The sequence below is a fragment of the Tamandua tetradactyla genome, chromosome 13, assembly GCF_023851605.1.
Source record: "Tamandua tetradactyla isolate mTamTet1 chromosome 13, mTamTet1.pri, whole genome shotgun sequence".
NCBI classification, from domain to species: domain Eukaryota; kingdom Metazoa; phylum Chordata; class Mammalia; order Pilosa; family Myrmecophagidae; genus Tamandua; species Tamandua tetradactyla.
The window spans coordinates 81,530,640-81,553,689 of NC_135339.1; the positions used below are offsets into that span (position 1 = coordinate 81,530,640).

Consider the following 23,050-nt stretch of genomic DNA (forward strand, 5'->3'; position numbering starts at 1 on the left):
TTGACATTTAGTGTTATTACTGTTTGGATAATATTTTCCTCTAACATTTTGCCTTTTGTATTATATATATCATATCTGATTTTCCTTCTTTCTACACTCTTTTCCATATCTCTCTCTTCTGTCTTTTTGTATCTGACTCTAGTGCTCCCTTTAGTATTTCTTGCAGAGCTGGTCTCTTGGTCACAAATTCTTTCAGTGACTTTTTGTCTGAGAATGTTTTAATTTCTCCCTCATTTTTGAAGGATAATTTTGCTGGATATAGGAGTCTTGGTTGGCAGTTTTTCTCTTTTAGTATTTTAAATATATCATCCCACTGTCTTCTAGCTTCCATGGTTTCTGCTGAGAAATCTACACAAAGTCTTATTGGGTTTCCCTTGTATGTAATGGATTGTTTTTCTCTTGCTGCTTTCAAGATCTTCTCTTTCTCTTTGACCTCTGACATTCTAACTAGTAAGTGTCTTGGAGAACGCCTATTTGGGTCTAATCTCTTTGGGGTGCGCTGCAGTTCTTGGATCTGTAATTTTAGATCTTTCATAAGAGTTGGGAAATTTTCAGTGATAATTTCTTCCATTAGTTTTTCTCCTCCTTTTCCCTTCTCTTCTCCTTCTGGGACACCCACAACACGTATATTTGTGCGGTTCATATTGTCCTTGAGTTCCCTGATACCCTGTTCAAATTTTTCCATTCTTTTCCCTATAGTTTCTGTTTCTTTTTGGAATTCAGATGTTCCATCCTCCAAATCACTAATTCTATCTTCTGTCTCTTTAAATCTATCATTGTAGCTATCCATTATTTTTTCTATGTTTGCTACTTTATCCTTCACTTCCATAAGTTCTGCGATTTGTTTTTTCAGTTTTTCTATTTCTTCTTTATGTTCAGCCCATGTCCTCTTCATGTCCTCCCTCAATTTATCGATTTCATTTTTGAAGAGGTTTTCCATTTCTGTTTGTATATTCAGCATTAGTTGTCTCAGCTCTTGTGTCTCATTTGAGCTATTGGTTTGTTCCTTTGACTGAGCCATATTCTCAATCTTTTGAGCGTGGACAGTTATCTTCTGCTGCTGGCGTCTGGGCATTTATTCAGATTTCTCTTGGTGTTGGACCCAGCAAGGTTGTAATATTTTTCTGTGAAATCTCTGGGATCTGTTTTTCTTATCTTGCCCAGTATGTGGCGCACGTGGCACACGTTTGTCTCAAGTGTTTGGAATGGGTCTCCCCCAGTCACCGATCTCCGTGGCCTGGGGATTTCGAATCCAATTCTCTCCGTTGGTTCAGGGGCCGCGCGTGGTGGGGGCGTCAGCTGCCGCGGCTTGAGGGGACCCTGTGGCTGGTTGCGGGCCGCAGCGGGCCTGGGGGATTCCCCACCGGACCAGGAAGCCTCCCGTGGGGGGGGGCTACCGCTGCTTGGATAGCCCTCCTATCCGAGACTCGTATCCGCGGACTCGAAGCAGAGACTCGAAGCCGCCCGCAAAAGAGGGGTGCCGCCTGCCTCGGCTTGGGAAACTTGCTTCTCCAATACTCTCAGCCGGCCCGGAAAGGAGGGAGGGAGTAGCTCGGACCACCGCAGCTGCCGCTGATCGGGAAGTCACGCGCCGCTCGGGGGTCTCGCCGCAGCCAAGAGTCACAGTCAGACTTGCCAGCCCAGACTTTGTATAGCCCTCTGATCCGAGACTCGTAGCTGTGGACTCGAAACCGAGACTCGAAGCCGCCCGCAAAAGTGTGGCGCCGGCCGCCTTGGCTGGGAAGCTTGTCTCTCCGAGTCTCTCAGCTAGCCCGGGAAGGAGGGAGGGATTAGCTCGGACCTCCGCAGCTGCGGCTGCTCGGGGGTCTCGCCGCAGCCAAGTCTCGCAATCAAACTTGCCAGCCCAGACTTTGGATAGCCCTCTGATGCGAGACTCGTAGTCGCGGACTCGAAGCCGAGACTCGAAGCCGCCCGCAAAAGTGTGGCGCCGGCCGCCTTGGCTGGGAAGCTTGTCTCTCCCCGTCCCTCAGCCAGCCCCGGAAGGAGGGAGGGATTAGCTCGGACCGCCGCAGCTGCAGCTGCTCGGGAAATCGCCCGCCGCTCGGGGATCTCACTCACCGCAGCCGAGTTTCGCAGACAGACTAACCAGCCCAGACTGGGTTACACTGTGTGTCCATTCCCTGCTGTAGCCCCGGGAGCTGTTCTGTACTGTTTCTGTTCACCTATTAGTTGATTTGGAGTCGGAGGAACTAAGACGCATGTACCTTACTAAGACGCCATCTTGGATCTCCCCAAACATACATTCTTGACATACAAACATTCTTGACGTGGTTATAATCAGTGGCTCACAATATCATCACATAGTTGTGTATTCATCACCATGATCATTTTTTTGAGCATTTGCATCTCTCCAGTAAAAGAAAGAAAAAAGACAAAACTCATACATGCCATACCCCTTACCCCTCCCTCTTATTGACCACTAGTATTTCAATCTATTCAATTTATTTTAACCTTTGTTCTCCCTATTATTTGTTTATTTCTTAGATGATAGCACATTTTAATAATTGTACTATTAAATGATAATCTATGGTATAACTTAGGGTTCAATGTTTGTATAATGTTCTTCCATGGAATTTAAAAAAAATTTTTACTGTTACCATATATACATTCTAACATTTCCCATTTTAACCACCTTCAGATATATATTTCAGTGCTGTTAATTACATTCACAATGTTGAGCTACCATTACCACTATCCATTACCAAAATATTTACATCATTCCAAATAGGAAGCTTGTACATTTTAAGTCTTAACTTCCCATTACCTACCTCTAACCCATCTCCTGGTAACCTGTATTCTAGATTGACTCCATGAGTTTGCTTATTCTAATTATTTCACATCAGTGAGACCATACAATATTTGTCATTTCGTGGCTTATTTCACTCAACATGATGTCTTCAAGGTTCATCATGTTTTTGTGTGTATCAAAACCTTATTCTTTTTACAGCTGAATAATATTTCATTGTGTGTGTGTGTATATCTGTCCATTTATAGGTTCATGGACACTTACTTGGGTTGCTTCTATCTTTTGGCAATTGTGAATAATGTCACTGTGAATATTGGTGTGTAAATGTTTGAGTCCTACTTTCAATTCTTCTGGGTGTATACCTAGTAGGGGGATTGCTAGGTCATATAGTAGTTCTATACGTAGCTTTCTGAGGAACTGTCAAACTGTCTTCCACAGTGGCCAAATCATTTTACATTGCCACCAGCAATGAATGAGTGTTCCTATTTCTCCACATCAGCTCCAACACTTATTTTCTTTCTTTCTTTTTTTAATAGCAGCCATTCTAATAGGTGTGAAATGGTATCTCATGGTTTTGATTTGCATTACTCTGATAGCTGGTGATGTTGAGCTGCTTTGTATGTGCTTTCTAGCCACATGTATATCTTTTTTGGAGAAATGTCTATTCAGCTGTTTTGCCCATTTTTTAAATTGGGTTGTTTATCTTTTTGTTGTTAAGGTGAAGGATTTAATATCCAATAAATATGTTGGATATTAAACCTTTATCAGATATGTAGTTTCCAAATATTTTCTCCCATTTTGTAGGGTGTCATTTTACTTTCATGGTAAAGTCTTTTGGGGTGCAAAAGTTGTAAATTTTGATGAGGTTCCATTTATCTCTTTTGTTCCTTTTGCTTTGGGTATAAAGTCTAAGAAACCATTGCCTACCACAAGGTCCTAAAGATGATTCCCTACATTTTCTTCTAGGAGTTTTATAGTTCTGGCTCTCATATTTAGCTTTTTGATCCATTTTGAGTTGATTTTTTAATAAGGTATGAGGTAGGGGTGTTGTTTTTTAAATGTCTTTGTTGGCAAAGTAAAAGTTTACCAATGATAAATTGGTCTTCAGAAAAAAAATTTTTTTAATTGTACTGCTTTCTGAAATCCAAGTCTGATAACCATTGTCTTGAATAACGCCGATTCCAGGAAAATGCACTTGATTCACAGGTCTGTTAAATCTTGAGTAGCTCTGAGTCCTTTAGCATCTATTATATTAGATCTGACATGAGTGAAAGATGACACGGTTTCCATTATGTTATCCCTAAGAAATCCAGTTATTTAGCTCTAAGATAAAGGTGTTTTACCCTGGAAACAAAGGCCTAAAGAGGAACACTGGTTAAGAGAAACCATCTGTCTTCTGCTTCATTTGTCGTTCTTGACCCAAATAGCCATGACTGATAATAAATGCTTGACGTCAGCCTTTTTCCCTTGGCACCAAATCTAATTTTGGAACATTATAAGTTCAGATGGTCAACAACAATGTAGTCTTAATAAATGCTCATGTTCCCTACATAAACAAAGGAGGGAAGAAAAGTATTTGACGGGCTTCTTAGTGCAATTTCTTTTTGACTTGTCCACAATATGATTCCCTTCTCTGTCACGGTAATTGTCATCTTTGTCACACAGGTTACATCGCTGGATTTGTAGACTTAGAGGTGAGCAACAGACCCGACCTCTATGATGTTTTTGTGAATCTGGCAGAGAGTGAGATTGTCATTGCTCCACCTGCAAAAGGTTAGTCCTCGGGCGGGCCGCGGTGGCTCAGCGGGCAAAAGTGCTTGCCTGCTATGCCGGAGGACCTCGGTTCGATTCCCGGCCCCAGCCCATGTAACAAAAACGGAGAAACAAAATACAATAAAACAAGAAAATGTTTAAAAAGATGTTTCCCTTTCTTCCTCCCTTCCTTCCTTCTATCCTTCCTTCCTTCTCTCTGTCTTTCCTTTAAAAAAAAAAAAAAAGGTTAGTCCTCTGTTCTCTTCTGTTGTGGATACAAGATATAAGCCAGGAAGTTGTATTTTTTAGGCCAAGTTCTCTAAAGCCAGTATCTGAGAGTCTGCTTCTCCTCTGCTGAAGCTGGAGGGATTTTTCTGCATGTCAAGCACACACAATTTATTCTGATAGACCTAGCCAAGTTAGCCATGAATTCTGGGTGCTTTCATTGCACAGTATATGTAGACCTGGTAAATAGCGTCTTCATCCTGTTTCTCCACTATTTTGTGTAAACAAGGTGTATTAGTTATGTATTGCTGCATAATAAATTACCCCAAAACTTAGTGTCATAAACTACGAATATTTATTATTTCATAGTTTCAGTAGGCTAGGAATTAGGGTGTGGCTTAGCTGGGTGGTTCTGGCTCAGGATGTCCTAGGAGGTTTCAGTCAAGATGTTAGCCAAGGCTGCAGTCATCTGAAAGCTGGACTGGGTTAGAGAATCAGCTTCAAAGCTAATTCTTGAGTAGCTCAGCATCCTGTAGCACTTATCGTATCAGATCTGAAATGCCATTGGCAGGAGGCATCAGGGCCTCACCAATGGGTCTCTCTGCAGCTTGATTGTCCTCAAACATGGCAGCTAGCTCCCCTTAGAGTAAGTGATCCAGCACAAAGAGGAGGAGAGACCACAATGCCTTGAGGAGTTAGTTCAGGAAGTCACACACTGTCACTGTCACTTCCACCATATTCTGTTTGTTAGAAGCAAGTCGTGGGATCCAAGCCATACTTATGGGGAGAGGAATTCAGCTCCACCTCTTGAAGAAGGAGTACCAAAGAGCTTGTAGACATTTACCACAATACAGGGATTAAGCATGACTCCTGTATGGAAAACTTTTCAGAAGGATATCTCAGTCAGCATAAGGGAATGAAAGCATTCTTGGAGCTTTTGACCAAGAAAGGGTGTTCTAGTGCCATCTCTAGAAAAATTAACTTGAATTGTCCTAAACTGCAGCTACATAAAGTGGGAAAAATTGGGTTAAATGTGTATTGAGTCCATGGCACTCACTACTCAGGAATTGGTTTTAGATAGGAATCAGCTCTCATTTTGTCATTTTTCTTTCTCCTAAAGGTAAGAGGCAATACTCCCTTTATTCAGCTATGGGTAGAGAGTAATAAAATATAGACATGCATGAAAAAAATAATAATAATAGGTCAGGAATATGGGAGAAAATACCTTTATGTAAACTATCGACAATATAGTATTACGTTAATAATCATTCATCAGTTGTAACAAAATGTAACTACTGTTAAAAAAAAAGTAAAATTACAAAAAAAGCATTGTCATCAAGTAACAAATTTTTATGGGACTCCTATATTTTATGCATATTATTCTGCAAACCCATAACTTCTCTAATAGAAAATTTAATTTAAAAAAGTGGGAGGTAGCAGGTGCTTGTCATTAAGGATTTCTCTAACTGAATTCTGATTATGTGAGATTTTATCTAGCAACTTCAAATTAATAGAACCAGAATTGGATTTCTTTAGTTTAAAAATTATAGATGTAATTCATATTCATGGTGAAAAATTTAAACTATTGAATCAGACCTTTAGGAAATACTACCATTCAAAAAAGTGACAGAAAATTATCTGTGACCAGGTCAACCTAGGATCAGAAAGGGTACCCCTCTCCCTTTGCCATCTATTGCTCTGAGTCTAATGGGCTCCTCCTAGTCACACTATTAGAATGGAGATTACTCCTTGCAAGCACAGGCAGAAATTTTTGTCACTCTCCTAGCCGCAGAAAATAGAAATGTTTATTACTACTGTAACTTAAGTTTCCTTTATTCATTTCTGAGGGCCTTTACACAGTGTATGTTCAGCCTGGCCTCTGCCAAACAGATGCTCTCTCAGATTTTCTGACAGGGATGTCAGAAAGATAAATTTAAATTCTTAAGTCTAAAGATCTCTACAGGAAAATCTTAAAATTGTAACTTATTCTTAGTCAGAAGTGTTCATTAGGTTCTGTCTAGGAAGAAAAACAAAAGCTTTTGTTGGTTGAAGGGGAAGTTTGGCTGTATTCATCTCTTATTATTTTGGACATGAAGCAGTAAACCATGATTATGCCTTACCTCCTCAAAGATCATGTGGACATATAAGGGGTTGTCAGTTGCTGTTAAAAATTCTCTCAGCATGTTCTTTGACGTTTTCACACAGATGGCATGATTATTTTTTATTGTGAACTTCTAAATAGTCACACATGTATTCTTCTTAATCTCACCAGAGGCCATGACAATGGGCAAACTGCACAAAGAGGTTGGTCAGCTAATTGTTCAGTCTGCAGAAGATCCAGAGAAATCAGACAGCCAAGTTATTAAGGTAACTCCTAAGTCTTCTGATTTACTAAGGGTCCTGAATGTATGTCATTGCTGTTTGGTGTGGCAGAGCCGCTCAGTACTTGCGATTCACATTAACAAAATGAAGTGATGCTGGGAGAGGCCAGTGGGAAGATGCTCAGATGAGGGTTTGCTGACTGGCCGTGGGGATGATGAGCAGGTGCAGGGGCTGCTACAGCTGAATCACATCCAGTGAGATGTCTAACTGCCATGTGGTCTGGAATGTTCTCTGGGCCGATTGTCTTAATTTAACTTTAATATACTACTTCTAGGACAATGAATAATCTTGTAATCATACTCCAAATTTAGCAGACTCATGTGACATTCCGCAGAGCTGGCTCCTCTGTGGAGTATATCCATCAAGCTGATCAGAATGTCTGTGGGGACCAGTTGGTAACCTCTCTCCCCTTGTCAGATTGGGGGAGTAAATGGGTCTTATTTCCTATGCAAACTACAGTTGACTAGAAGAAGCAGCATGCAAAGTGGTGGTCATAAGGTGTCTGGGTTTGTGTTGAGGTTTAGTGGGAAGTACCATGTACTGGTTTAGCAGTGAGAATGAATTATAATGTATAGAAAAACATCCAGTGGCTAGCACATCATGTGGGTACCTAATAAATGGTAAGCCCCTTCTGCCCAATTCAGTCTTTTCCTCCTTTTATTCCTCTGACATGCCATCTTATTGCTATTTCAACCAGAGAAAGTAGATGAGGAAAGAAAGAGTGAGTGGCACCTTCAACCCCGTTGTTTTTCTTCCATTTGTAGCTATTCTTTTGAAGAGCCCAAGTGGGGAAGGGACACGAGTTTTAAATTTGAGTTTGGAATATCAAAGACACAGCCAGTGGGCAACAAGAATTGAGTATGAAGCTTTGGGGTCTAGGGGGTGGTGGGGTGTGAACTAAAGATAACAGACTTGGGCGATGCTGCTCCATCTTACAGTTGAATATTCCTAAGACTTAGAGAAGTTGAACAGTATGCCAAAGACCTTATGACTTAATTGTATGGACATGCCAGCATGAGCTTTTCTCCCTATTATTCGGTCAGATTCTTTGTAGCATTAATGGGGAATTGCAGTGAGTAAATCTTCAATGTAGATGCCTACCAGAGTCACGGACGTTCTCAGCATTGCCTGGATGTGTGGATGTGGGCTGGAAGGCTCTGCCGGTCAGCTTCACCTTCACCCTCAGGTCTCTGTCATGGCATCTGACAAAGGATAGATGTGCTCATTTAGTTCTCTTTTGTTCCCGTCACATTTTTTGATACTAACATTGCATATTTTCCTGTTCTGTTAAAGGATATTTCCCTAAAAACAAAAGAAATCTATGCCAACCTAGCACCATTTACATCTCTTTCGAACGATGGAGAAAAGCCAGCTCTCAATTTTAAGGCACTAAAGCAAAGTCGATTTCCACCAGCAACAGAAAACTTCCTTTATCATCTAGCAGCAGCTGAACAAATGCTTATAACCTGACTGTGAGACAAAATGTATTGCTGATGACTGATAGAAAGCTCTCCTTTCATATGATTATCTACTATGTAAAATACTGAAAATATCAAAGAAAATGTCATATTTTAAATGATTTATTTGAAACTATTGAAATTTGACCTGGAAACACTGAAATGCACATGGAAACACTTCTTATTTTTTCCTATCTGATTATTTTTCTGCCTACTGTCAGTGTTGGACAAAATGCTGTAGCTACTACAAAATATTTTTGTTTTTTTTTCCTTTTTCTAATGCAATTTTATGGAGATATATTATGTATTCATACACCATACAGTCATCCAGATTGTACAATCAGAGGTTCACAGTATCATCCTGTATCTGTGCATTCGTCAGTTGATTCTTGAACACAGATGTTTTAAACAGCCCAATGTCCTGGCGTAAGAGAAAAGCTCTGTCATGTCCTTGTGCAAATCACAGCAAAACCAAAAGCCTTCATTATTCTAAGTTCCAGTTCCATTGTGTAGCCATAAACTAATGGTTTATTTTCAGAAAGCTGCCTGAAATTTTGCTTTGTATTCTTCTAGGAAGAATTTTAATTCCTCCCGAGGAACTCTATTTTCTGAGCCAAAACTACTAAGTTTTCTGCAGGACTGTCTAGAAGAACATTCAGAAGACCCTGTAGTTGTACTTTCTTGTAAAAGAAAAAAAAGATTGTCTTGGCCTTTGAACATTTTCCCTTTATGAGGGTTTTGCATAGATTTTATACCTGAGTAGACAACTTTAATAGTCCATATTTATACTGTCACGAAGTGAGCACTTGGCAAACAAGCCATTGATATTCGTCAGTTAACCCTGTTGCTAGCAATATTGTTTTGGAAAAGATGCCAGCCTTTATGTGCTAGAGTAAAATGAGAAGCCCCTTTTTAATACAAATGTCTGCATGACTGAAAGAGTGACTTTGTATAACCAGTGAGGGCGTGTGAGAAGTAAGTTTTTGCAGACACCAAAGACCAGAGAATGTCTTCAGACAACTTCAGAAAAGTGATTTGGCCATGTATGAAGGGAACTGTTCTTGTGTAGTTGTGTACCTTTTTCATAACTGGAGACCTTAAAATTACCAGACAAGCATGGAGATCTAAATTATGTACTTGTAATTTTATTATATGAATTCATATTAATTATGAAAGACTAGTTTTCAATCAAATAACACTGATGTACTTAGAAACCTTACCTAGAAAAATGTTTGCAAAAAACCTCATCTTTACTGGATCTTTCATTGATTCTTGGTGTTTTAGACATTTGTAAAGCAAAACTAAAAAATAGCCTTTTTCCCTCCCTCCTTAGGTGGAGGCAGGAGGGAATCTAAATGAGATGATGTTTACTGAGGCAAATAATTGAAATTAAACCTGCACTTTATGAAAATGAATACTAACATCTTTTTTCTTCCTCATTTTTTTTGTTACTTTATTAGCTAATGATCAAAGTTGTTAAAACTACATATTTATGATATAGAAATAAAAGGGAAATATTTTGATACTCAATAAAGTTTTAGGTACGTAAAGAATTGTACTCTCTCTAGTTCTCCCTCCTTCAGACATACAAAAGAGAAAACATTATTATTTGCAGATCCATTGGGAATTATTAAAAGACTTATTTTAAAGTTAAACTGTCTAGGCTCCTTTCTGTAACAACTTGGCTCTGCCCCTTCTCCCCATGCCCCAGTTCTCTACCTCTTGTCTGCCTCCATCTTCCAGCTCTCCTCCATGCCTGTCCTCTGCCCCCGTCCTCCTCCATGCTAGTCCTCTGTGCCCCCATCCTCCTCCATGCCAGTCCTCTGCCCCCGTCCTCCTCCATGCCTGTCCTCTGTGCCCCCATCCTCCTCCATGCCTGTCCTCTACCCCCATCCTCCTCCATGCCAGTCCTCTGTGCCCCCGTCCTCCTCCATGCCAGTCCTCTGCCCCCATCCTCCTCCATGCCTGTCCTCTGCCCCCGTCCTCCTCCATGCCAGTCCTCTGTGCCCCCATCCTCCTCCATGCCAGTCCTCTGCCCCCATCCTCCTCCATGCCTGTCCTCTGCCCCCGTCCTCCTCCATGCCAGTCCTCTGTGCCCCCGTCCTCCTCCATGCCAGTCCTCTGTGCCCCCATCCTCCTCCATGCCCCAGTCCTCTGTGCCCCGTCCTCCTCCATGCCTGTCCTCTGCCCCCGTCCTCCTCCATGCCAGTCCTCTGTGCCCCGTCCTCCTCCATGCCCCAGTCCTCTTCCATCTCCCAGCCTCCTCCATGCTTCACTTCCCATAACTTCAAACTTTCTTCTCCTTTGAAAAGATGATTAAATCTCTACTATATCACCTGTTACGGCTAAACCACTTGGAGCCCTTACATATCTTGTTTTCTGCCTTTAATTATGTTTTTTTTATTAATTAAAAAAAATTAACACAACATTTAGAAATCATTCCATTCTACATATGCAATCAGTAATTCTTAATATCATCACATAGATGTATGATCATCATTTTTTAATTATGTTTAATATAAGCTTTTAAGTATCCTGAACTGCCTGGCAGATAACAGATAATTTTTCCTTTTTTTTTACATGGGCAGGCACGGGGAAACAAACCCATGTCCTCTGGCATGGCAGGCGAGCATTCTTGCCTGCTGAGCCACCGTGGTCCGCCCCTGGCAGATAATTTTTACTGATTCTATCCTTTTAGGCTGTTCTGAAACCCCATTTATCAAATTTTGAAATAAACATCATTTTAGTCTAGGAAAAAGAAAACTCAAAGCCCCGAATATATTCTTTGATAGTTTGGGACAGGGTGTGTGGGAAACATTCCTCCATCCCATAAGCGGGAGTTTGGGTACATACTCTGTCATGCACCGTGCTGTTCTGGGGCCACCCTGATGGACAAGACACTGTCCCTGCTCTCAGGCACACACACAGTCTACTGGGAAAATAGATCCGGAAATAGGCCATTGCACTACAGAGCGGCAAGTCCTGGACATGACATGGGAAGTGGGCACTATGGGAGCACATGGTAACACCTAACACGGGACTGAATCCCGGAAGGTTTCCTGGAGGGAGGGAATGGCATCTAAGTGAAACTGAAGCAACAGGGCTTACCCCAGAGCAGAGGGAATTTGTGCGAAAGCCTAGAGAGGACGGCCATAAACCATTTGAGAAACTGGATGTTGGTCTGGGGGAAATGGAGTAACAAAACAGGAGATAAGGGGAAGGCTCTTGCCTGCCACAGTAAGGAATTTGGACTTGACCCTACTGCATTGGAAAAGGAAATGTTTAATCAGGTGTGGTTTAGAAGAGCAGGTCACAGCAGGGGTTGGAGGAAACTGGCCTGGAGGGAAGATGACCAGATCAGGTGCTGTCACAGCAATACCAGTAGGGGATGCTGTTGCACTGAGCTGGGGCAGTAGCAGTAGACCCAGAGAAAGCACTTTCTAGACTTTGTCATAATGGGCGATTGGATAGTGATAGGGGGAGAGGGAAGAGTAGGGGTGAGGCCTGTTATCTTGGCTTATGTACCTGAGTAAATGATGGTGCCATTTACGGAGACTGGGAGGGAAAGATGATCTCAGGATTGCAGATTGCATTGGAGGTGACTGGGACATCCAAGTGGCCGAGTGCATGGGCAGCTGGATTTGGGTCTGTTGCTCAGGAAAGTAAGGCCAGTGTCAGTTCTGAGTACCCAGCACAATGGCAGGATAGCATTTTGGGTGGGGTGTGGATGAAAGCAGTATTGGGGGAAAGGAAGTTTAAGTAGACATGGTGAGGGGAGATAACTCTTTTAAGAGGTTTGGCTCCAAATGGGGTTGGTTTGCTTTTTTTTAATTGAGGCAGGTGATTCGAGCAGTTTAAAACCTATCTGGAAAGAGCTAGCAGAGAAAGAGACTGCAACAGTGGAGTCTTCAGAGCAAGATCCCCAGGAAACAGAAAAGGCTGGCCCTGGCCCCAGAGCCCAGGGGCCAACTGACCTTGGTTGGAGGAGGAAAGGGCGCGGGTGGGTGGAGGAAGAATGCAAACTTGGTGCCAGCAGTTTCCGTTGCTGGCCTTGGTTTTCACAGGAGGCAGGGTTATCTGCCAGTGAGGAGAAAGAGGGCCTCGGGGCTGGGCTGACGGGAGTAAAGATTTTAAATCACTTTTGGGAACTGGAAGCAAGGAGCAAGCTGTATAGGGAAATGGGGTTACTTTTGGGATTGGAGGCCTTACAACGGCTCACAGAAGGTTCAGGTTTGTCTTAAGATGAACTATCAATTTAATGCCTGTACCCATCTCCTTTATTTTTCTCAAATACTCAACTTTAAACAATTTTATCAGTAATTTCACAGTATCCTTTCACAGGCAGAAAAACAAACAGAAACAAATGATTACGTCACCCTTCCCCCCAGAGACACCATGGTCTAGGTGTCACACAGGTCTCCCTCCCGTTGCTCTGGGTTCAAAAACCCCAGACACTAGCAGCTTTGAAATGGTCTGGGCATGTGTAACTGAGGCCTTTCTGGCAGAGCAGACTCTGCTCGGGTGTCCTGGGGAGTTCTCTAAACAGAAACCTTGTGGACAGGAAGGTTTGCAAGCAGGAACCTGACAGATTCACCAAAAACTCGTCCCTACACCCCTCTGTGATAGAAGAGTTCTGCTTCTTCTGTTGAAGATTGAATTTCCTCTTCAAGCTTACTGCTCTGTATCTGAAAAACAAAGTTAAATTTTTAATATTTATATGAAGAATATTTTTTGCCTGAGAAGCAAGAAAAAATTGACCCAGCAGATCTAGGTAGAGACACAGAAGAATTGAAAGCAGGGACTCAGATATTTGCACAGTGATATTCATAGCAGCATTATTCACAATTGCCAAAAGATGGAAGCAACCCAAGTGTCCACCAACCTAGGAATGGTAAATAAAATATGGCGTATTTACAAGCATGGAATATTATTCACCCATAAAAAGGAATGGAGTCCTGATATATATGTGACAACACGGATGAACCCTGAACACATCATGTCATGTGAAATAAGCCGGACACAAAAGTACAAATATTGTGTGATCTCATTGATATGAAGCAATTAGTATTGGGTCAGAAATTAGAATAGAGATTACCAGGGGCTGTAGTGGAGGTAGGGAACAGGAAGTTAATGCTTAATGGGCTCAGAATTTCTTTGGGGTGAAGGAAATATTTTGGTAATGGATGCTGGTTATGGTAACATATCATTGTGAACATAATAGCACTTAAGTATATGCGTAAATGTTGTTAAAAGGGGGAAATTTTAGGTTGTATGTATGTTACTAGAAAAACAAACAAACAACATAGGATAGTATAACAAGACGAACCCTAATGTAAACTATGAACTATGGTTAATGATATAATTATTTTTTCATCAGTTGTAACAGAAGTACCACACTAATGCAAAGTATTAATAATCGGGAAAGTTGTATATGGGAACACTGCATTTTCTGCATGGTTTTCCTGTAAACCTACAACTTTTCTAATTAAAAAATTATATATATGTGTGTGTGCATATATAAACAACCATTTTCGGAAAGCAGCCTTTGAGGCTTCTCACCATCAGTCTGGGGCCGTGGCAGATGCCCAGGCTTGGGAGCCAGACAAAGCTACCTAACTCAGGGGGGAGTTATTTATTTCCCTTTAGCCTCAGTTTCTTCCTCTGTGAAGTGGGCATACAAAATCTACCTGCAGGGTTGTTTTGAAGACATGAGACTAGCTATTTGGCCCAGTGCTTGGGAGACAGAAGGTGCCAGATAAGCAAAGGCTGCTCTTGGAAGAATTTGTAGACTGGTTTTCTCTCTCGCACACTCCAGACCTACAGAAACCACTGAGTATCCCAGCTGTGCCCACACTGACCCTGAGCCTGCCCCGCCACATGGCCATCTTCTGAGTCTGCAGTCAGATAGGGAAGGAGTTCTTCCCACAGTGGCCTGAGGAACCAAGCCCAGGAGCTTTCAACCTACTGGACTATTGCCCCAAGAAGGCCAGCAAGGGGCAGAGACCTGTCCAGGGTTGGGGGAGGGCCCCAAGGATGGTGTTGGTGAAAGGTGGGAACGGCTGCCGTCTGACCCAACAGGTAGACCTGGATCCAGCCTCCCCAGAAGAAAAGGCAGCGAGCCCGCGAGGGTTCCAGGCACTCACAGGCTGCACTGATCAAGGACCAAAATGCGACCACCAAGTCAGGAAACAAGTTACTCCTAATAGCAGACAAAACAACCCCACTACCTATAATGACTCGAACTTGGAAATACAGACCTGGCCATCTAACCCCAAACACAGCTCTACACAAGTTACTAGATTCTCACCACCAGTTGTCAGAGCTTGGGGCACCGCAAAAGACCCCTTTCCTCCGATCTTCTGAAGCCCGCTCTGCCCAGCTCCCAGGCAGGCCACGATTCCTGGCCCAAGTGCCTCTCGCGGCTCCAGACCTCCCGTCAAAGTTCTTGTGCCCATGCATCATTGCTACCATAAGCCAGGGCTTCCCCTCCATAAGCACCAGGGCAGGGCCACACTGACTCAGCTCCAGGACACACCCTAGGTGCTTGTGGAATGAAAACAGAAAACAAGCCAGATCATAGTGCAGGAGGAAGTCCCACGGAGTGAAAGATTTCTTGTAAATGGTCTTACCTTGCAGATATTCTCTTTTTGTAAAAGAATTAATTTTTATTACAATTTTACTGTAATTGGTTTTAGTAGGTGGGCCTATGAGATTTTTTTTTCAATTTTATTGAGATACATTCACACACCACACAAACCATCTAAAGTATACAATCACCAGCTCACAGTACTATCACATAATTGTGCATACACCCCCATGATCAATTTTCGAACATTTTCATTACTCAGAATAGAAATAAGAATAAGAAATAAAACCCAAATCCTCCAATATCCCTTATTTCACCCTAATACTGACCCATACTATTGTAGTAAACTTGTTACTGTTGATGAAAGAATTTTAAAATGACTGTTAACTACAGTCCAAAGTTTACAATAGCTATATTCCCTGTACCCCTCTATTATTACTTCTTATATTTGTAGTAGTTCATGTAAGAACTTATTTGTATACATGTTTAAATAGTTAAGCAACTATTTTCGATCAAATTCACCTATAATACATTACTATGACTTATAATCCCAATAATAAGCCACCATCAACTCTATCCCCAAACATTTAAGTTCAACATCATTAACAATTCTGTATATATTAGATAACTGCTTCGCCTTTTCTAGCCTCTATCTCTAGTTACCCTATATCTTCATCTTAAGACTCTTGAGTTTATATGTTTTTGTTAGTTAATACTAGTAAGATCATATCTGCCCTTTTGTGACTGGCATATTTCACTCAGCATTATATCTTCAAGGTTCATCCATGTTGTCACATGTTTCAGGACCTCATTTCTTCTTACTGCTGCAAAATATTCCATTATATGTATAACTACATTTTGTTTACCCACTCATCTGTTGATAGATTCTTGGATTGTTTCCATCTTTTGGCAATTGTGAATAATAGTGCTATGAACAGCAAAGTGCAAATGTCTATTCATGTCCCTGCTTTCAGATCTGGGTATATACCATGTAGCAGAATTGCTGGGTCATAGGGCAACTCAATATTTAATTTTCTGTGGAACTATCAAACTGTCTTCCACAGCAGCTGCACCATTATACATTCCCACCAGCAGTGGATAATTGTTCTAATTTCTCTGCATCCTCTCCAACATTTGTAGTTTCCTGTTTGTTTAATGGCACCATTTTTATAGGTATGAGATGATATCTCATTGTAGTCTTGATTTGCATTTCCCTTATAACTAATGAAGAGGAACATCTTTTCATGTGCTTTTTAGCCATCTGTATTTTCCCTGTAAGATATTTTTAATCTTTTTTTTCCTTCTGAAATTTCATTTTGATGGGCTACCCTTGCCCACCGTGAGTATAACAACTAGCTCAAATAAAAGTTCTACCTTACATGCTAATAAAGTTGCCTGAATTATTCTATAAACCTAAACCTACAGAATTTGGTCCCTGAATAGGATCATTCCACAATATAAGTGCTTTTGAGGGGCAACAGTGGCTATAATTTGTAGTATAATAAAGAATTTGGCTGGTCTTTGTCCCTGACTCCTAGGAATTAACCTCTATATCCTAGGAATTTCCCATTATAGGAGTGTCTTTCCTTATTCAAGGTAAGCCCCCTACATACAACTGAATAGTCGAGGCAAAAGGAACGACAGGGTGGGGCCAGCCACACCAGCAGTCTTAGGGGAGGAGTGGTTGGCTACACCAGAAAGACCAACCTGGTGATTAGGGGGTTGGGGTTTGGAACCAGGTCTTATCAGCTCAACCTTCTAGAAAGGGGGTCAGGATGGGGGTCTGGAGACTAAAGCTCAACCACCTGGGCAATGATTCCCCCAATCATGCCCATGTACCAAGACCTTATAGAAACCCTAGTCACAACCAAATCAATAGGCTGAGCCCTCAATCTTGGGGTCTGCCCCTATGAAACTTATTCCTGCAAAGAATAGGTTAAACCTGCTTAAAATTATGCCTAAGAGTCACCCCCAGAGAACCTCTTTTGTTGTTCAGATGTGCCCCCTCCTTTTAAGCCAGCTCGGCAGGTGAACTCACTGCTCTTCCCCCATGAAGGACAGAACTTCCAAGATGAGCCAGGCTCCAGCATCATGGGATTGAGAACGGCTTCTTGACCAAGTGATCAATAAGAGGGAAGAGTACAGGGTATGGGATGTATGAGTTTTTTCTTTTTATTTCTTTTTCTGGAGTGATGCAAATGTTCTAAAAAATGATCATGGTGATGAGTAAACAACTATATGATGATATTGTGAGCCATTGATTGTACACCATGTATGGACTGTATATGTGTGAAGATGTGTTAATAAAAATATTAAAAAAAGAAACCCTGGTCGCCTGAAGCTCAGGCCAGCTTCCACAGTTGACTCTATGCACCTCTGTGACATGTCCATGCTTTGACTCCACATGGAGAGAAAATGGAATAATCCAAAACTGTGTATGCGGTCTGGGTGGTGGGATTTTGTGTAAATGTTGTTTTGTTTTAAACTTTTATAAACTTTGGAGATTTTCTAGTAGAAGAATAATTTATTTAGTTTGGAGTAAACTAAAAAGCATCTTTTTTTTTTTTTGAGAGAAGGTCACGTGGCATGAACTTACCCGTCCCATTTGTGGGAACATACTAAAAGAAGCTGGCACCATGAGTCCCATTACCAGGATGGTACTTGACAGTTTCACGGTCCATAATGACCACGGGTGTTGCAGGAAAAACTGAGTCCTGTAAGAGACAAGGTACAGCTCATAAGTGATGCTAAACACACTGTGCTTTTCCTTCCGAGGCTGGCCTTTTTTCTTGTGTGTGGCTGTGTTATAGCTAACCTTTAGGCCCACATCTTGGTTCCCACTCAATCTACAAAAGGGCAATAAAAAATAGCAACTTTGATGGAGTGCTTCCTATGCATCAGGTACTTGACATGCATTTTCTCACCTGATCTCTACTCTGAGGTTTGTCATCAGCCCCTTCTTACAAAGAAGAAAACCGAGGCAGCAACCTATTAAGTAACTTTTCCCAAATCCCACAAGTTCAGAAGTTTCCCAAATCCCACGAATTCAAGTGCCTGTTGCTCTTGAAAGCTGGACATCCCTGACACTGCTGTGCTATTCTGACCCTGAACCTTTGGAGAGTGTGAGAGACAGTTTGCAGATAAGAGCAGAACCCCAGCCAGGGAGGCAAAGAACTGGGATTTGGCTGAGCCTCAGCGCTTGACTGTATGCCCTCAGGCAAGTTGCTTTCCCTTTCTGAGCCTCAGTTTTTCCAGCTGCAAAATAAGGGGGCTGAGCTAGAAGAGCCCCTGAGGTCACTGCTGCTAGATTCTCTGGGATGGAGCTTCTGGGAGGTCACTTGATGGTACATGGTCCGTCTGGGATCCCAATGCCCACTGGTAATCCAATTCTAGTAGGCGAGGTCACCTCTCCCTACTAGAATCCTGTGAGATTCATGCAGACCTCATGGGACAGACCAGAGGGCCCCAACCTTCACAGGAGCTCCAGTCTCAAGGTCAGCCAGAGTGGCTCAGGAGGACCCTGACCTGGCAGTATCTGCACCTCTCCAGCTAGCAGGTGGTTCTACCCAGGACACTGACCTACTTCCTAGAACTGCGCTCCCTGTGTGGTTCCAACTGCAGACTCAATATCCTGGCTGGAGGGATCTGCAAGGGCACGGGAGCCAACTCAGGCCAATCAGGATCCTTTCCTGGGAATTTCTGCTTTGAGAGGAAGATATTCCCCCACTCCTGGGTTTGTTGTGAGAATCTGAGCTGGCAGTTGTCAGCAACCATGCCGCTCACCAAGGTGAAGAAGCCAAGCTGTGGCAGGAGAGAATAACCAGCTCCCAAGGAGGGGAAGTGGGGAGCATCCCAGCAATGGAGTTTCTATTCAAGCTGCCACAGACTTCACTCCCATCCCATACCCAATATCTGATCTAGCACATCTCCCTTTTGGCCGGGGCTGTTTTGAGTTGGTTTTCCCATACCTGCCTCCACAGGAACCCATACTGAGGCCTGACGCCAGACCCTCCTCCTAACAGGCCATTTCTTGCTTCTCAAAAGCAATGACATTCTATTAAGTCTGAGGCCACTAATGCTAATTTAAAACATGATTGGAATGGGGCAAAAAAAAGGCCTGAGCGATATTCATAGCACTTGAGAGTGAAAAGAACTTGCAGATCATGAAACCACATATTCTAGAAGTGAGGAAACGCGCCTTGGCAACTTCCTGGCTGTGCCCAAGGACACAGGCTGACAGATAGCAGGACCCGGTGAGCTTCCAGATTTGCTGGAATATGTGCAACTGGATTTCTACGCCCATCCAAAGCAGCCTTTCGGCTTTCACTGTGTGAAGCCCACTGTGGGCTAGAGGGAGGATTACCTGTCCCATGAGGTTCGGTATTGGACAAGTTTTATCAGGACTTTGACTGTCAAAATGTTTTTTCCTCTTGGAGGAGAAAAGCAGTACCTCTTACCTTCTAAAAAGGTGTGTGAAGACTTCTGGGATAAAGGCCGAGGTTCCAAACAGCACTGTTCTGGATAATGCTGTGTCTCTAACGGCCTGATGGAAATGGAAAGAAAGTGGCTTAGCATGAAGTGAGCCGATCCCATGACAAAGACAAGCAAACAGCAGCTCTCCTAGTCCAAGTAGGAAATAATGCCTGTGTGAAACAGGTGGAGGCCACACCTGGCATGCAGCTCTCCACAGAGGTATACGGAGGAGGTCTGGGGTTGGTGCCGGGGGTCTCTATCAGTCCCCCAGGAGCATCACAAATATAAAATGTGGAAGCTAAGGCAGTTTAAAGACAACTCTTCGCTTAGAACCAAATGGAGATCCCTGTGGTGGGAATGATGGATTTGCCACTGAGGTCTCCCCCATGACTCCTGCCTCTGGCTTCAGTATCCTGGACCTGCTCCCCCGTCTATCCCACCCCTACCAGTGAGTGAATCCCATAAAAAGACCAGCTCATGTGGAACATGCATGAGTCCACCTACATGGACCCGTTTTTCACTTGGTAATTCAAAGTAGGATGCTATAAGATTTTATTTTGCACAAACGTGTATCTGCACTTTAAAGCACTTTGTTCATCAATTTATATGGTAAACATTTAACCATATACCTTACTGTATGGTCTTTGTGCACAAAACCATTATATGCTAAGGATTTTCAGAAAAATTTTTTACTGTAGGTGACTCACATGTTAACTTTAGAATCCAACTCCTGGGGGGAATGCAACTGCAAAAATACCACTTCTCTGCTCAAGAGAAACAGGTACACACTCTGCCACTGCTATTCCCCGAACTCTGTGCCCTCCACCTCTGGCTTTGCGTGAATCTGCCATACTCTGCCTTGCCAGGCTCATCTCATGCTACCTCTGCTCCTGCCCTCTGCTGTCAGGCTATACCTAGTCACACACTCATGCTGTTCCCTGTCCCCCACTCAGATAGTGGGAGCTGAGGAGAGTCATTCTTAAGGTTTCAGGAATATAAAAAAATTTTTTTCAACTTCAGGAAATGAAAACTGGGTACTGAGCCTGGGAGCACCTGCCTCTGTCAACTTGCCTCCTGTGCAATGGGCAGTCATTCTAAACAAAACACTGTCATCAAGAGACGATGGGAGACTCCTCATGTCGGCAACCGAGTGGCTTACAAGGCCAGTTGGGGAAAACAACATAAATCAGTTTCCTGAAATCTGATCAAAGGTGCCCTGTTACCATCAGATATTACTGGTTATGCAGTTTCTGAAATTTAGGCAAAAGAAATAAAACTATCAGTGATAGGAAAATGACAAAAGAATACTTATGCTTAGGCACGGTTACAGACACATTATTCTTAAAAGATAAATACTTTTTTAAAAAAAAGGGCTATCAAATCTTTTCTTTTCACCTAAATTGGGCCTCTTGCAAAAAGTGAAGTTCCTCCAAGTGAGATGGCCCCTGGAGAGCCAGCAGGGCCTGAGACCACCCCCCCACCAGGAGGCTGAGGCTCCAGGACAGAGTGCTGGCGTCCCCAGAGCCCAGCACGGCACCTGGCAGGGGAGGCGCTCAGGGAGAACTGGGGGACTGGAAAACACATGCTCCTACTCTACACTGCAGCTTATGAATCGGTTCCCAGCAACACTAATGCCCTGAAGTTAAAACTGAATTGGCAAGAAATGCAAACATATGTCCACACGCAGACTTGTACAGGAACGCTCAGAGCAACATTCTTCAGGGGAGCCCCAACTGGACACAACCCACATGTCCATCAGTGGGGAACGGATGTGCAAAATATATACCCCTACACTGGAATATTCCTCAGCGATAAAAACACGCTGAGGATGTTCCTCAAAAATAAAAGAAGCCAGACTCAAAAGACTATTGTATGATTCCATTTATATAAAATTTCCAGTCAAGGCAAACATATGAAGGCAGAGAGCAGACTGGTGTGGTCTGAGGCTGGGTTTGGGAACAGGGTACTTTTTAGAATGATGAAACTGGATTGTGTTTTAGGGTAATGGTTGCTTAACTGTATAAATGTATTAAAATTCATCAAACTACGGTTGTATAATAGGTAAACTTTATATATCAATTATCCCTTAAAAAAGCTGTTAAAAATGCCACTTTAGGGTAGTCTCTTAGACACAGAACCTTCCTTTCCAAAACTAAAGCTACCATTTTCTTTCTGGCAGCAATTTCTCTCCTTGTTACTTATAATTATTATGTCGCTATTATAATTCATTAGAAAGGTGGCCAGTATTTTCAGACATGACACTAGATGGTCTGCTAGAAAGACCAAACTACTTATCCAACGGCTTAAGATCCAACTTTGTAAATCATTGCTAGGATTTGGAGTAATATGTTCCATGAGCCGAATAAATATGCATTTACTGGCTGAGCAGCCACCTTTCTGATCTCCTCTTCCTCCGAGCTTCTGGGCAGCAGGTCAGGCTGGCTCAAGGTGCCCCTTGTCTGCAGACACCATGAGCAGCTTGGCCGTTCCCGTCACTCAGGTTTGGGGCTGCAAGCAACTGCCTCACATTTTAACTCTTTATCTGAAGTCACTGCACAGAGACCAAAAAGATCTCACCCACTAAAAACACATGATTTGGTGGACAGGGGGTATTTTTTTTTTTAATTAATAAAATAGATTATTTTATCTATTATATAAATTACATAAGAATTTTAAAAGTCCACACCCAAAATGAAACTGTTTGAGGTTGTTACAGTTGAATGTACACAGAAGTTGCTCTGTTGAATTGAGGGAAAACAAACAAACAAAACTGTTTAAAAGTAAAATCCATTAGAAGTTGAGGCCTTTTATAGGAGCTTTAGGTCAGAGCAAAATCCTGAAAATGGATTTTTTTCAGGCCATCCTCAAGAGCAAACTGGTGCTTAAAGATGGTCAGAAAACCTTGCTCCATGAAGTGGAAGTCGGGGGCTTCTCTTAAATCCAGACAAGGCGTCCACCGACCTGCAGGGACAGGTCAGGCTGAGAGGGGAGTGGTCTCCCAAAGAGACCCCCCCACTACCAGTCGGCCCACTGGGAGGGGGATGCCGAGCTTGCAGAACCCACCAGATGCCCATCTTACAAACACTGGAGTGCAGAATGCAAAATCGCTTTCTTGGAAAGATGAGGGAGGACAGGATGAGGTAAAGGTGGAGACGTGGATTTGTGACCAGTTCTCAAAGAGAAAATTCAGTTCTTTGCCCAAAGGCAAGAAGCTTCAGTTCCATCATGCCCCCTACCTTTTCCCCAGCTCTTCTGGAATGGCCTATAACCTTGCCTTCCTTGTCCATGACCTCAATTCCTCGCACAGGCTCAAAACTTCGGGACGCCATGACATTCATCCCACTGACTTGAGCTGGAGGTTAAAGGAAGAGACCATCAGCTGAGGGATGAGGCTCAGTCCAGAGAAGG

General features: G+C 42.7%; 2 protein-coding genes across 4 annotated transcripts in view; one reads left to right on the forward strand and one right to left on the reverse strand.

The window, feature by feature from the left end:
* Positions 1-10,136, forward strand: part of DENND10 (DENN domain containing 10) — a 38,519-nt gene extending 28,383 nt beyond the window's left edge. Inside the window, exons 7-9 of the mRNA XM_077126181.1 lie at positions 4,433-4,540; positions 7,017-7,111; positions 8,420-10,136. Of these exons, the coding sequence (XP_076982296.1) occupies positions 4,433-4,540; positions 7,017-7,111; positions 8,420-8,596 (380 nt within the window). The 3' untranslated portion in view covers positions 8,597-10,136. The remainder of the gene's footprint in view (positions 1-4,432; positions 4,541-7,016; positions 7,112-8,419) is intronic.
* Positions 10,137-10,636: 500 nt separating this feature from the next.
* SFXN4 (sideroflexin 4) overlaps positions 10,637-23,050 on the reverse strand; it is a 33,662-nt gene continuing 21,248 nt past the window's right edge. The window contains exons 10-13 of one of the 3 annotated variants that reach the window (XM_077126184.1): positions 22,879-22,994; positions 19,627-19,712; positions 17,766-17,883; positions 10,637-13,268 (exon numbers count right to left, since the gene is read on the reverse strand). In XM_077126184.1, the coding sequence (XP_076982299.1) occupies positions 13,191-13,268; positions 17,766-17,883; positions 19,627-19,712; positions 22,879-22,994 (398 nt within the window). In that variant the 3' untranslated portion in view covers positions 10,637-13,190. The remainder of the gene's footprint in view (positions 13,269-17,765; positions 17,884-19,626; positions 19,713-22,878; positions 22,995-23,050) is intronic. The other 2 variants (XM_077126183.1, XM_077126182.1) reach the window with 2 other exon arrangements.